This window comes from Silene latifolia, chromosome 6 (assembly GCF_048544455.1).
Source record: "Silene latifolia isolate original U9 population chromosome 6, ASM4854445v1, whole genome shotgun sequence".
Taxonomy (NCBI): domain Eukaryota; kingdom Viridiplantae; phylum Streptophyta; class Magnoliopsida; order Caryophyllales; family Caryophyllaceae; genus Silene; species Silene latifolia.
This window is the reverse complement of record NC_133531.1, coordinates 63,785,116-63,798,637: the sequence shown is the minus strand read 5'-3', so window position 1 is coordinate 63,798,637 and position 13,522 is coordinate 63,785,116. Positions and strand designations below refer to the sequence as shown.

The window sequence follows — 13,522 nt, the reverse complement described above, 5'->3', positions numbered from 1 at the left end:
TGTGCCGGCAGGTGATTGTCGATTTTCGAGCTTAGATTTACTTAACTTGAAAACGAATTTTGTAGATGAAACATGTGTAAGTGATTGGAAAAATGTCCTCGGCGTCGTCATTGTTGTCACGAGTTGTTGCCGGTGGTGTTCGATGGTGGCAGTGAAGCTTGCACAATGGTTGGAGTGAAGACAGGGAAGATAAAGAGAAGGGGAGAGTCTGAAACATGTCGCGGAGAAACTAGATGCGTCGTCGATGCCCTTGCCGCAGATGGCCGACTAAATCTGGTACTCCGGCGCCGGCGATTTGACATCGTGTCTGGTGTAGAGGTGAAAGAAAAAAGGAGTCCTAGAATATTTGGTTGGGTTTTGAGAAGTTTGGGCTTTGGTTATTTATGAGGGGTTTGGGCCTTGTGCGGTTACATGAATATCACTGTTAGAGTATTAGTTCGCATAGTTCGCACCGAACTTGAAGTTCGCACGAGATCCTATTTATATATATATATATATATATATATATATATATATATATATATAAACTATAAAATTATAAAACTATAAAACTATAAAACTATAAAACTATAAAACTATAAAACTATAAAATTATGCGAAAGCATAAAACTTACGAAGAAGATAGATAGATCCAAGGAGTAAGATCAATCTAAGCACGTAGGATGATGATGGAAGGATGAAGAAGGCACGACACGAAATCCTAGGGAGGGTGGAGGCACACGGTACGAGGGGAGAGTAGAGAGGAGAGACTTAGGGTTAGGGTTTTGAGAGAAATAAGAGAAAAGAATTGCAAGGGTTTGGTTTCTCTTGTTATTTATAGAGAAGCTTATGGGTTTATTCTAAGCTTAGGCCCAAAACTTACCCATCTACACCAAGAATCACGTGAGACCCAAGGAAAGAGCGGGTCTTCACAGTTTTCGAACCCAACGGGCTAAAAAGACAAGAGACGTATATTTTCCCCGAAAATAAAATATGAAATATGGGAAAATAAAATTAAAGAATTATATTACGAAAATTAGGGGTGTTATAATCCAACCCCCTAAAAAGAAGTTTCGTCCTCGAAACTTGATAAGAGAACTACCTTACTAAAAAAGATGCAGATGCTTCTCTAGCATAGACGCTTGAATTTCCCAAGTCTCTTGCTCGAACTTCTGACTCTTCCACAGAACCCGAACTAAAGGTACAACCTTATTCCTTAACCTCTTCTCCTGACATTCCAAAATACAAACAGGTCGTTCCTCATAAGTCAGGTTAGGCTCAACGTCGATAACATCAGCCTGTAGAACACGAGAAGGATCACTGCGATAATGACGCAATTGCGACACATGGAAAACATCGTGAACCTCCGACAGATTCGGAGGTAAATCGAACCTATAGGCTACCTCGCCAACTCTCTCGAGCACCTCATAATGTCCAATATACTTAGGACTAAGCTTGCCCTTAAGCCCAAATCTCTTGACACCTTTCATCGGTGAAACCTTAAGAAAAACCTTATCGCCAACCTCAAACTCAATCGGCCTACGCCGCAATTGTGCATACATCTTCTGTCGATCTTGGGTTGCGTTAAGCTTCTCACGAATCAACCTTACTTGCTCAATCGATTCCTGAACCAACTCTGCACCAAGAACGATAGCCTCACAAGAATCGTCCCAACACAAAGGACTACGACACTTCCTTCCATAAAGTGCCTCAAACGGAGCCATCTGAATACTCGCTTGGTAACTGTTGTTGTATGAGAACTCCATAAGCGGTAAACTCTTCTACCAACTAACTAGGAACTCCAAAGCACAAGCTCGCAATATATCCTTAAGCGTCTGAATCGTACGCTCAGTCTGACCATCAGTTGCAGCATGAAAAGCCGTACTCATCTTAAGCTCACTGCCCAAAGCTAACTGCAGCTTCTTCCACAACTGAGAACAAAACCTCGGATTACGGTCAGAGATGATATCCTTAGGAATCCCATGAAGATGAATGATCTCTCGCTGATAAGCATTCGCTAGTTCCTCGAGACTCCAAGTCTCCTTCATTGGAATGAAATGCGCGACCTTAGTCAAACGATCAACCACGACCTAAATCGCATTCATTCCTCTCAACAACCTCGACAAACCCATGACGAAGTCCATTGAAATCGAATCCCATTTCCAAGTGGGAATCTCCGAAGGTTGCAGTAGACCACCAGGTCTCTAATGTTCGAACTTGACCTTCTGACAAACCTAGCAACAGCTCACAAACTCAGCGATCTCCTTCTTTATACCCGGCCACCAAAACTGTAACTTCAGATCCTTTTACATCTTATCACCCCCAGGATGAACCGAATAGAGAGTACTATGAGTCTCCTTGAGAATCTTACATTTTAAGACCTCACAGCTAGGTACACACCAACGACCTTGGAATCGCAGCCCATCATCAGGTCCAACGTCGAAGTCTCTGGCGCGTCCTTCACTTATAGCGACTCGAACTCCTTCTAAGTATTCATCCTCTCTTTGCTTAACTCGGATCTCATGAAGAATCTCGGGTTCACCAACCACCGCACTCAAATCTAAAGTACCGGGAAGAACTACCTCAAGGCTCATCTTCTGGAACACTCGACTCAAGTCATCAGGTAACACCATCACCAATATCATAGCATGACACACCTTGCGACTCAAAGCATCGGCAACTACGTTTGCCTTACCCTCATTATACTGCATCTCAATCTTGTAGTCGTTAAGCAGCTCTAACCAACGTCTCTGCCTCATGTTAGGATCTCTCTGAGTGAAGATATACTTCATGCTCTTATGATCCGTATAAATGTTGCAAGAGACTCTATACAAATAGTGTCGCCAAAGCTTTAACCCAGATTTAAAAGTCAAATTCAAGGGCCTTGGGTAATCTGTGGTGATTATAATACTGTGTTGGTGCCTGCTGAAAGATTAGGGGGAACTAGCACCAATGAGGAAATGGAGGACTTCAAGAGGTGTGTTGATGAGTGTGAGGTCTCCGACTGTCCTGCTAGTGGGTCCTTGTACACCTTGTGTAATAAACAAGTGCCTGAGACAAGGGTGTATAGTAGGCTTGATAAGGTCTTGGTGAATCATAGGTGGCTTAGTGATAGTGGGAGTGTATATGCTCAGTTTTATTGTGAAGGAACTTTTGACCATACCCCCTGTGTTGTTCAGAGTATGACTGATGATGGTAAGAATAGAAGGCATTTCAAGTATTTTAATATGTGGAGTACTTCTGATGAGTTTAAGTCTTGTGTTCAACAAACCTGGAACACCTCACTTTATCGTACTCACATGTTTGAGCTTGTGAAGAGATTGAAGTTACTAAAGATGCCCTTGAAACAGTTGAATAAGAGTGAGTTTAATGATGTTGTGAATAATGCTTCTAGGGCCAGAATGAACTTGGAGTACATTCAGGAAAAGCTTAGGACTAATCCTTTTGATCCTGAGATTATCCAGAATGAGCTTATGGCTGCTAGTAGTGTTAGATTTCTTGAGCAGGCCTCTCATGAATACTTTCTTCAAAAGTCTAAGGCAACTTGGATGGAGAAAGGTGACAATAATACTAAGTATTTCCATAGTCTGATTAAGGCTAGACATGTGCAAAATAAGGTTTTGAAAATTGCTGATATGAAAGGTAGACTGTGTAAGGATGCTACTAGTATTCAGAATGCATTCTTGGATTTTTACAAGGAGTTATTGGGTTCCTCTGTTGAAACTATGCATGTGTCTCAGAATGTTATTCAGTTAGGGAATCTCTGCACTAGTGAGCATCATGATTTGTTGCTTGCCTCTATATCTAATGATGAGATTAAGGAAGTTCTTTTTTCCATTCCAAGTCATAAAGTTGCTGGCCCTGATGGGTACTCTAGTGCATTTTTCAAAGATGCATGGGATATTATGGGTGGTAGTCTCTGTGATGCAGTCCATGATTTCTTCCTTAATGGTCAGTTATTAAAATAGGTTAATCATACCCTCATTTCTTTAGTACCTAAGATTGCTCTCCCTCAGAATGTCACAGAATTTAGACCTATTTCTTATTGTAATGTTGTTTATAAGTGTATTTCAAAGTTGATGTGCAACAGACTGGCTAGAGTTTTGCCTGATATTATGAGTGACAATCAAGGGGGGTTCATTAGGGGTAGAAGCATTGTTGAGAATATCCTGGTTTGTCAGGACCTTATTAAATGCTACAATAGGCAGTCTGCTTCACCCAGATTTATGCTTAAGGTGGACCTCAAAAAGGCCTATGACTCTTTGAATTGGGAGTTCCTGGAACAGATGTTGACCTCTCTTAATTCCCCTCAGCAATTTATTGGCAAGATTATGGAGTGTGTGAGGTCTGCTTCTTACTCTCTCTCTCTCTCTTTGAATGGTGAAATTTTTGGCTATTTTAAAGGAAGGAAGGAGTTGAGGTAGGGTGGCCCATTATCACCTATACTTTTCACTATTGCTATGGAGTATTTGAGCAGGGTCTTAAGGTTCACTACTACTACCATGCCTTTTAAATTTCATCCTTTATGTGGTAGTTTGCAGCTTTTCCATCTGATGTTTGCTGACGACCTGCTGCTTTTCAGTAAGGGTGACATTGCTTCTATCATGGTTCTGCTTCGTTCTTTTGTCACCTTTTCATGTGCCTCAGGTTTGCAGCTGAACCCTACTAAAACTAATGACTATTTTAATGGGGTGCCTAGTTGGGTTAAAAAAGATATTCTCCAAGTTTCTGGGTGCAAGTAAGGACAGATGGCTTTTAGGTATCTGGTTATACCCATCACTTGTGGGAGAATGAAGAAGGCAGATTGTACTATTTTAGTTGAAAAACTGATTGATAGAGTTAGAAGTTTTGGTTCAAGGAAGCTCTCCTATGCTGGCAAGCTGGTACTGGTCAATTCAGTCATATCCTCCATTTATAGTTATTGGGCCAATATCTTCATTATTCCTAAGGGTGTGCTCAATAAGATAAATGCCATATGTAGAAATTAATTATGGGATGGAAATGTTGAGTATATTTGAGTTCCCATGGTGAGTTGGGATAAGAGTTGCTCTCCAAAAACTGAAGGTGGTTTGGGTATTAGGGAGAGCTATGCCTGGAATTAAGCTACTATAGGGAAGCTTGTTTGGTGGATTTACTGTTGTCCTGATAAACTTTGGGTAAGGTGGATCAGTAATGTTTATTTAAAAGGGTGTAACTGGTCTGATTATACCCCTGTGGGAGATATTAGCTGGGGTTGGAAAACTGTATGTAAGGTCAGGGACAAGTTAGCTGCTGGTTTTACTAATGGACAATGGGTGTTTGGTAACAAAGCTTACACTGTGAACTCTGGTTATGAGATGTTGAGATAGAAATATCAGGAAGTTCAGTGGCACAAGTGTGTCTGGAATAACAGGGTAATCCCTAAACATCCGTTTGTTGGCTGGCTGATTGCTAGGGAGGCACTACAGCTTAAAGACAGATTATATACTCTAGGCATTGCATCTGATGATATCTGTTTACTTTGTGGAGCTGCTGTTGAGAATTTTGAGCATCTTTTTCGGACTTGTATGTATAGCAGCAGGATTATGGTTGAGGTTGCCAGATTATGTGAGTTCTCTATCCCTTCCAAGTGGTGCAATGGGTTGGGGACTGCAAGCTTTCACAATTGAAGGAAGGTATGATTATGTGCCTCATTCATGCTGCACACTATCATATCTGGTTGCAAAGAAATAAGGCAAGAGTGGACTGTTGCCTTCGTAGGCCTGAAACTGTTCTGAAACTCTTCAAAAAGGACAGTTTGTTATGGTCGAAGTCAAAAATTGGACCCTGTATTGATAGGCGTGACCAATCTTGGGTCAATAGATATTGAAAATGGTTGTATTAAAACCGTAGCTTGTAATAGTTGTTTGTGCTTAATGGAAATTTTCACATTTCACCAAAAAAAAAAAAAGTGTCGCCAAAGCTTAAGTGCAAACACCACTGCTGCTAACTCAAGATCGTGAGTCGGGTAGTTCATCTCGTGAACTTTCAACTGGCGAGAAGCATAAGCCACAACCTTACCCTTCTACATCAAGACATAACCCAAACCAGACTTAGACGCATCGCAGAAGACATCGAACTCAATGCCCTCTTTTGGTAGAGTCAACACAGGAGCGGTAGTCAACCTCTTCTTCAACTCCTGGAAAGCGGATTCACAAGCTTTCATCCAAATGAACTTGGATTCTTTCTTCATTAACTGAGTCATCGGTCTCGCGATCTTAGAGAAATCATGCACAAACCGACGATAATACCCAGCTAGTCCCAGGAAACTCCGAATCTCGTTCACATTCTTTGGACTCTCCCACTCGACCACAGCTCGAATATTCGATGGATCAAACATAACTCCATCGCCAGATATCATATGACCCAAGAAGGTGACTTCCCTTAGCCAAAACTCGCACTTTGAGAACTTAGCATACCACTTCTGCTTACGCAGTCTCTCCAAGATAACACGAAGATGACTCTTGTGCTCAGCCTCATCTCTCGAGTAAATCAGTATGTCGTCTATGAACACCATGACACACTTATCCAAATACTCGCTGAAAGTGCGATTCATATGATCCATGAAAACGGAAAGTGCATTCATCAACCCAAACGGCATCACCACGAACTCATAGTGGTCATACCTCGAACGAAACGCAGTCTTAGGAATATCCTCTTTCCTAACTAGAATCTGATGGTAACTAGACCTCAGATCGATCTTTGAGAACACACTTGCACCACGGAGCTGACCAAACAAATCCTCGATCCTTGGCAAAGGATACTTATTCTTGACAGTAACCTTATTCAGCTCACGGTAGTCGATGCATGACCGCATACTACCATCCTTCTTCTTGACGAACAAAACTAGAGCACCCCACGACGAAACACTCGGTCGGCTAAAACCCTTATCGATCATCTCCTCAATTTGCTTATTACGTTCCTGTAACTCAGCTGGTGCCATACGATATGGAGCTTTCGAAATGGGACCAGTTCCAGGGAGCAACTCAATCGAGAACTTCACATCTCGCTTAGGAGGAATACCAGGTAGATTCTCAGGAGAGGCATCAGGAAAGTCCCTAACCACAAGGATATCCTCTAACTTCGGCTCATATGAAACATCCTGAACACTGCACAGATAGATCTAATGACCCTTTCTACCGAAGCTAACCATCTTCAAAGTAGAAACCCACTTGACGGTAGGTGTAACCCTAACACTCTGATAAGAAACCCTCGAACCTGAAGGAATCTTAAGCTCAGGCTTCTGATCACGACACAGGAACCTAGTCTCATAGCGAGATAACCAATCCATGCCTAAAATCACATCAAACTCTCCTAGTTTGAATTGGACAAAATCGGCAGGAAGGATCGCCCCTGCAATACTGATAGGCACGTCCTTAAACAGTACGGAGCAAGAAAAAATCTCACCCGTAGGAAAGGATATAGAGGTATGAACGGATGATGAGGAAGAGAGTCCAGCACGGATGGAAAAGGATTCGGATACGAAAGACATCGACGCACCCGTATAAAAAAGAACAAAAGCAGATAAAGAGTGAATGAGAAAGGTACCCGTAACCACATCTGGATTATAATCTGCCTCGGCACGATTCATCAAAAACACACGTCCAATATTTGGAGCATCAGCCTTAGGAGCATCAAAATTTGGCTTTTGAGGGCAATCGATCGACTTGTGTCCCGGAGCCTTGTAGGTATAACATGTAAGCGAGTATCAGATAAGCAGTTTGTACCCGGATGGTACGCCTTTCCACACTTGAAGCAGCCCAATCCTTCTTAGATTGATCTTGATCACACGGAGTGTACGGACGAGCCTCATACTTCTTTTTCTTCTAGGAAGTACTGGGAGCAATATATGGCCTCTTTACAAACTTACTCTTCGCACTCTACTCAGCCTCGGTAGCAAGTACATAATCATAGATACTAAGAGCACGATCATAAGCCTGCTGGAATGAAGTCGAAGGAATACCAGACATAGCAGTCTGGACCTTGGGAGCTAGATTCTTCTCATAACGACAAGTCCTCGACACCTCGTCCATAGCAACAAAAGTAATAAATCGGGACAACTTTACGAACTTGTTAGTGTACTCCTCAACGGTCATGGAACCTTGCTGTAGACGAAGGAACTCCTGCTCCTTCTGCCAACGCATCTTCTCGGGATAGAGCCTTTTCTTCAGAGCCTCGGAGAAGACAGTCTAACCATATCCTGGCTGAACTTCCAGACCAGCTCTAGCAAGAGCCCACAAGTTGTCGTCCTCATCCTTTAGATAATAGGTGGCAATATCCACCTTCTGATCCTTAGGATAACCAGTAGCAAGGAACAGCTTCTCGATCTCTCGAATCCAAGCCTCCAAAGCAGTAGGATCATTCACACCATCATAAGTAGGAGGATGGTGACGAGCAAAGCGATCAAACACAATCGGTTGCGGATGGTTGTTGTTGTTGTTGTTGAGGTGATTAGTGAAACCTTCAGCCATAGATGCCATGCCAGCCTCAAGTCTCCTGATGAGATCAGCATCACTCTCACCATTCGCGTTAAGCACCATCTGCAAGATAAAAATTTCGTTATAAGTGGTAGAACCTAAGTACCACTCCAAACAACTACTCATACACTTTACAAACATAACAAAACCAACCAATCCTATTGGTTTCTACCCCATTTACTCTCACTCATTAACTAGGTCATTTATTTTAGTCACTTACTAAGCGAGAGTTGGGAGCGTGTTCGCTCTGATACCAACTGTAATAACCCGGATTATATAACAAAGGAAAAACATTTGATATAAAGATATTATCAGAGCATGTGATAACAAATGGGTCTAGGTGGCGGAAACACCTGACCAATCCGGTTCGCTACTAAATCTAAAACCAATCTAATACATTATTCAAAGGTTCTCAAAACATGAAAACAAACTCCTACTTTATTATTCGGCTCGCCCCTCGATGCATCCCAAACAACATCATCCAAACAGCGACGCGCATTCAACCTGAGAATGGGGGTCGACAATCATTCGGGAGTAACTAGATCCTCTCCCAGTCATGTTTACAACAATTGAATATAATCAACAATCATTAACAATTGAAATGTAAAACCAGCAAACATGTGAGATCATCTATACTCATGAAACCCAACACAAACTTACCATAACTTCATCTACCTTAGACGGATGCAAACATGCAAACCTAGACCATATGCAACCACAAGACCATGAACACTTACAAGACTAGTAGCGACAAACGACCCACATCAACAAAAGGCACAAAGCTAGCATTAAAGCATAGCAAACATGGTGACACATGATCCACAGCAACAGAAGGCACAAACCGATCATCAAAGCATAAACGAATAGAGCGAACGTCGTTAGAGCGTATAACGCACTACCTCTAACTGCTATAACATATAACGCACTGCCTCTAGTTGATAGAGCGTATAACGCACTGCCTCTAAGGTACTATATATAGCGTATAACCACTGTCTACATGTCTAAGACCTGGTCAGACTCTCGGTGCAATAACTGTACACCGAACGACACTCGGGGAACAGAGCGTTTAACGCACTGCCTCTATTACCCCCCGACCATAGACCATTCACAAGTCCCCGAAGGGTAGCGTTTGTTCATTCCGATAGTATAAAACTAATACTACCGTCATCTATTCAAACCAACCGACAAATAAATGCATAGTATAACTGACTGTACCAACACGTGTGAACAACATCACGACTCAACTCATAAGATAGTATAACTTACCATCCTACTTATCATATGAACAAGAGTAACCAACGACTCATGCACACATAGTCATATAATATAACTGAACACCACAAAACATGTAAAACAAGTATTAACTATCAATGTTATAGTAACCTTAACCATAACATGAACTCTGGATGCGAGGTTATAGTAACCTCTTCTATAACTTCAATATATATAACTTGGAAGTTATACTTACCTCAACCATAACCTTGGTACGCAACTCAAAGTTATACTAGTTCCAACTATAACCTTGAGTCATAAATCTCAGGGTTACGTTAGTTTCAGGTATAACCTTAACTCGTATCCAATGTTATAGTAGATTCAGCTATAACCTGGATTCATATTTCCAAGGTTATACCTGTTTCAGCCATAACTAGAGTAACAACCCAAAGTTGCACTAACTTCAGCTATAACACTTAAATCATAATCAAGGTTATACTAGCTTTAACTATAACTTTGGAGAGCACTTTTGGCCGCCTATCATGCCGCCACTATGGTTTGATTCAAAAACCATAATTGCGCTCATAACACCCATAATAAATAGGTAAACAAGATACGAGATATAATTAAATCATTAAATCATATACAAACATGCAAAAACATAATTAATCATGATAATAAACAATCAAACATGTACCAATCATAAAACCCAATCATTAAATCATATTAATTACATCAATTGGCATAAACACAATTAAAGGAAAACACCTAGTTACCTTATTAAGCAAATAATCCTAAAGATCGTCTTCAATGATATAAACGTCTTCTCCAGGTGCGGTCTCCACGCCTTTATTGAATCATCCGCGTGCCAAAGATAACGAGTCTAATAAATATACTAATATATATATATATATATATATATATATATATATATATATATATATATATATATATATATATATATATATATATATATATATATATAGATAAACTATAAAACTACGCGAAAACATAAAACTTACGAAGAAGATAGATAGATCCAAGGAGTAGGATCGATCTAAGCACGAAGGATGATGAAGGAAGGAGGAAGAAGGCACGACACGAAACCCTAGGGAGGGTGGAGGTACACGGCACGAGGGGAGATATGAGAGGCGAGAATTAGGTTTAGGGTTTTGAGATAAATAAGAGAAAAGAATTGCAAGGGTTTGGTTTCCCTCTTATTTATAAAGAAGCTCATGGGTTTATTCTAAGCTTAGGCCCAAAACTTACCCATCTACACCAAGAATCATGTGAGACCCAAGGAAAGAGCGGGTCTTCACCGTTTTCGAACCCAACGGGCTAAAAAGACAAGAGACGGATATTTTCCCAGAAAATAAAATGTGAAATATGGGAAAATAAAATTAAAGAATTATATTATGGAAATTAGGGGTGTTACATAAGTGGTGCCTGTAATACCCGCTCTTTTAGGGACGCTTTGACCGATATTGACTGATCTTAGACACCGATCTTGAACTTGGGAAACTTTACGAGTGAAGACTTGTGACGTAGTGAGCTTTAGTTTGGGTTTTACTCGATCTAGCTAAGGCTACTCAATCGAGTAACTTGGGAGCTCGATCGAGTAGAGGTCACTCGATCGAGTAAGTTGGTTACTCATTCGAGTAACGGGTTTGCAACGGGGAATTATAAATCGTGTATCGTGAAATCCCAAATCAAATTCGCACTTTCTTCCTAAACCTAAATGTCGTCACCTCCTTTCTCCTTCACCAAAGTCCCTTTACTTGAGGCCTTTGAGGATGCTTACACCATGGGGATGGGATGCTTGAGTCAGGTAGCGATCTTGATGCCGAATTGATTTGTATAGGTATGTTATCATCATCATCATCGTCATCATTGTTTTCAATTTGGTTTGTAGTGATAGTAATAGATGGTTTTAATGATTGTATAGGTGGTTTGCTTAGTTGATTGGTATCTTGTGGTTGGACATGGGATCGCTGCGAGTTGCTAAAGGTGGGTTCGCCTACTCAGTACTGTTGATTGTCTAAAGTGTCTGTTGATGTTGTTTGGCTGGTGTAGAGTTAGTATTGCTGATTGGTTGTGGTAGTTGTTAATGTTGTGTTGGTATAGTAGTTGGTGTTTGTTTTTAGTACATATGATTGTGATTGTTTGTCTGTGGTTCTCGAGGTGTGCCCTCGGCTGAGCTGAGTCACTTGCGGGAGTGGCTTCACGCCCTTAGTTCGCCCTCCGTGGAACCCGCCACGGGAGGGGATGTGCACATTAAGGAACATGGGTTTATCGCTCGGATAGTTGAGCGGGGCTTAGGTAGGAACGACTGCGGTCCCCCACTGGCAGGACTGGACCTTCGGGCAGTCAGAGATGGTGGTTGGTTGAAGGTTTGGTGTGTGTTGTTGTACTTGTATTGTCTCTAATTTTCTGGGTTTGATACCTCAGTTGCTGACCTTGTGTCGTTTTGTTTTGTTTTTTTTTTGGTAAAATGTGAGCATTTTGTATTACTTAAAACTGATTAACTTACATGTAGTCCTTACAAACACATGATCAATACAAACAATTACCAACTTCCTTACATTAAAATTTCTAGTTTATGCAACCAATTTTTATCTTTTGATGAAACTACCCCATCAACCTCCAGCTTAATGCGAGCGTGTATCATCCTCTTAAGCTCCTGTACAATCCTCTCAGGGTATGTTAGTTGTTGATCAATCCTGCAAGAGTTCCTCTCAAGCCATAAACGATACCAGAATCCTACAATGACCATCTTGCATACCTTCACTTGTAGTTCAGACAGTTCCATACAATGAGTGTTGAATTTAAATTGTAGCCACTGATCCAGTTGTATCTTAATCTGCTCACCATAATTGCATCCATGAAAAAGGTGCTGATGGGTTTCAACCCCATTTTCACATAAGACACATTGATTCCTGTCACAAATCTTCAATCTGAACAATTTCTCACGCGTATTTAAAGCATCATCATGAACCAACCAGCTTATAATAGAATGTTTAGGAACACAACATATATCCCAAACATCTTTATGCCAACCTATAGAGGGGCGTCCTCCTTGAAACATACCATAACCTGATTTAAGACTGTAAAACTTAGGATCATGATCCCAATGGTTATTCACATACCCAGTGGACATCAGACCCTTAACCTTGCAAATGTTTCTCCAATTCCAGTTGGAATCAGAAGGAGGAACATTAAAATGCCGGTCCTGACCTTTCAAATAGATATGATGAACCCATTGAACCCATAACCTATCATCTTTAGTGTATACCTATTTAACTAGTTTGCCTACACTTGCAATGTTCCAACTCTATGCCTTCTTGACACCCAAACCTCCTTCTTTTTTTTGCGTCATCACACCTTATCCCAGGCAACCAAAGGGACCCTCTGATATTCAGACCCACCTTCCCAAAAACAATTCCTGCAGATAGCCTCAATTTTCCTTACCACAGCTTTTGGAATCAGGAAAATGGATCCCCAATAATTGTGTAAAGTATTCAAGACAGAATTGACAAGAGTTAATCTGCCAGCATAGCTCAACTTCTTAGCCCAATGCATCTAAATTTAGTCACAGTTCTCTCTACCAAGACATTCCAATCCATCTTTGTTAATCTCCCAGCCTGGATTGGTATTCCCAGATATTTAAAAGGTAGATCCCCTTCTTTAAAGCTTAAAATCTAGATAATCTCTGCTTTCAGACTCTCAGGCACACCCCTAAAAACAACCTTAGACTTAGAAGCATTCACCTTCAATCCAGAAGTGGCAGAAAAGGTGAAAAATGCTCTAAGCAGCAGCATTATAGACTTAACATCCCC

General features: G+C 41.0%; 2 protein-coding genes across 2 annotated transcripts; one reads left to right on the top strand and one right to left on the bottom strand.

The window, feature by feature from the left end:
• The first annotated feature begins 4,727 nt into the window (after positions 1-4,727).
• Positions 4,728-5,627, top strand: LOC141588161 (uncharacterized). Its single transcript, XM_074409615.1, has 2 exons — positions 4,728-4,862; positions 5,328-5,627. Exons 1-2 carry the CDS (start codon positions 4,728-4,730, stop codon positions 5,625-5,627), a joined length of 435 nt encoding a protein of 144 aa, XP_074265716.1.
• Positions 5,628-8,186: 2,559 nt separating this feature from the next.
• On the bottom strand, positions 8,187-13,265 carry LOC141588160 (uncharacterized). Its single transcript, XM_074409614.1, has 4 exons — positions 13,068-13,265; positions 12,319-12,915; positions 8,459-8,537; positions 8,187-8,326 (listed from the first exon to the last, which is right to left on the bottom strand). Exons 1-4 carry the CDS (start codon positions 13,263-13,265, stop codon positions 8,187-8,189), a joined length of 1,014 nt encoding a protein of 337 aa, XP_074265715.1.
• Between the last annotated feature and the right edge of the window lie 257 nt (positions 13,266-13,522).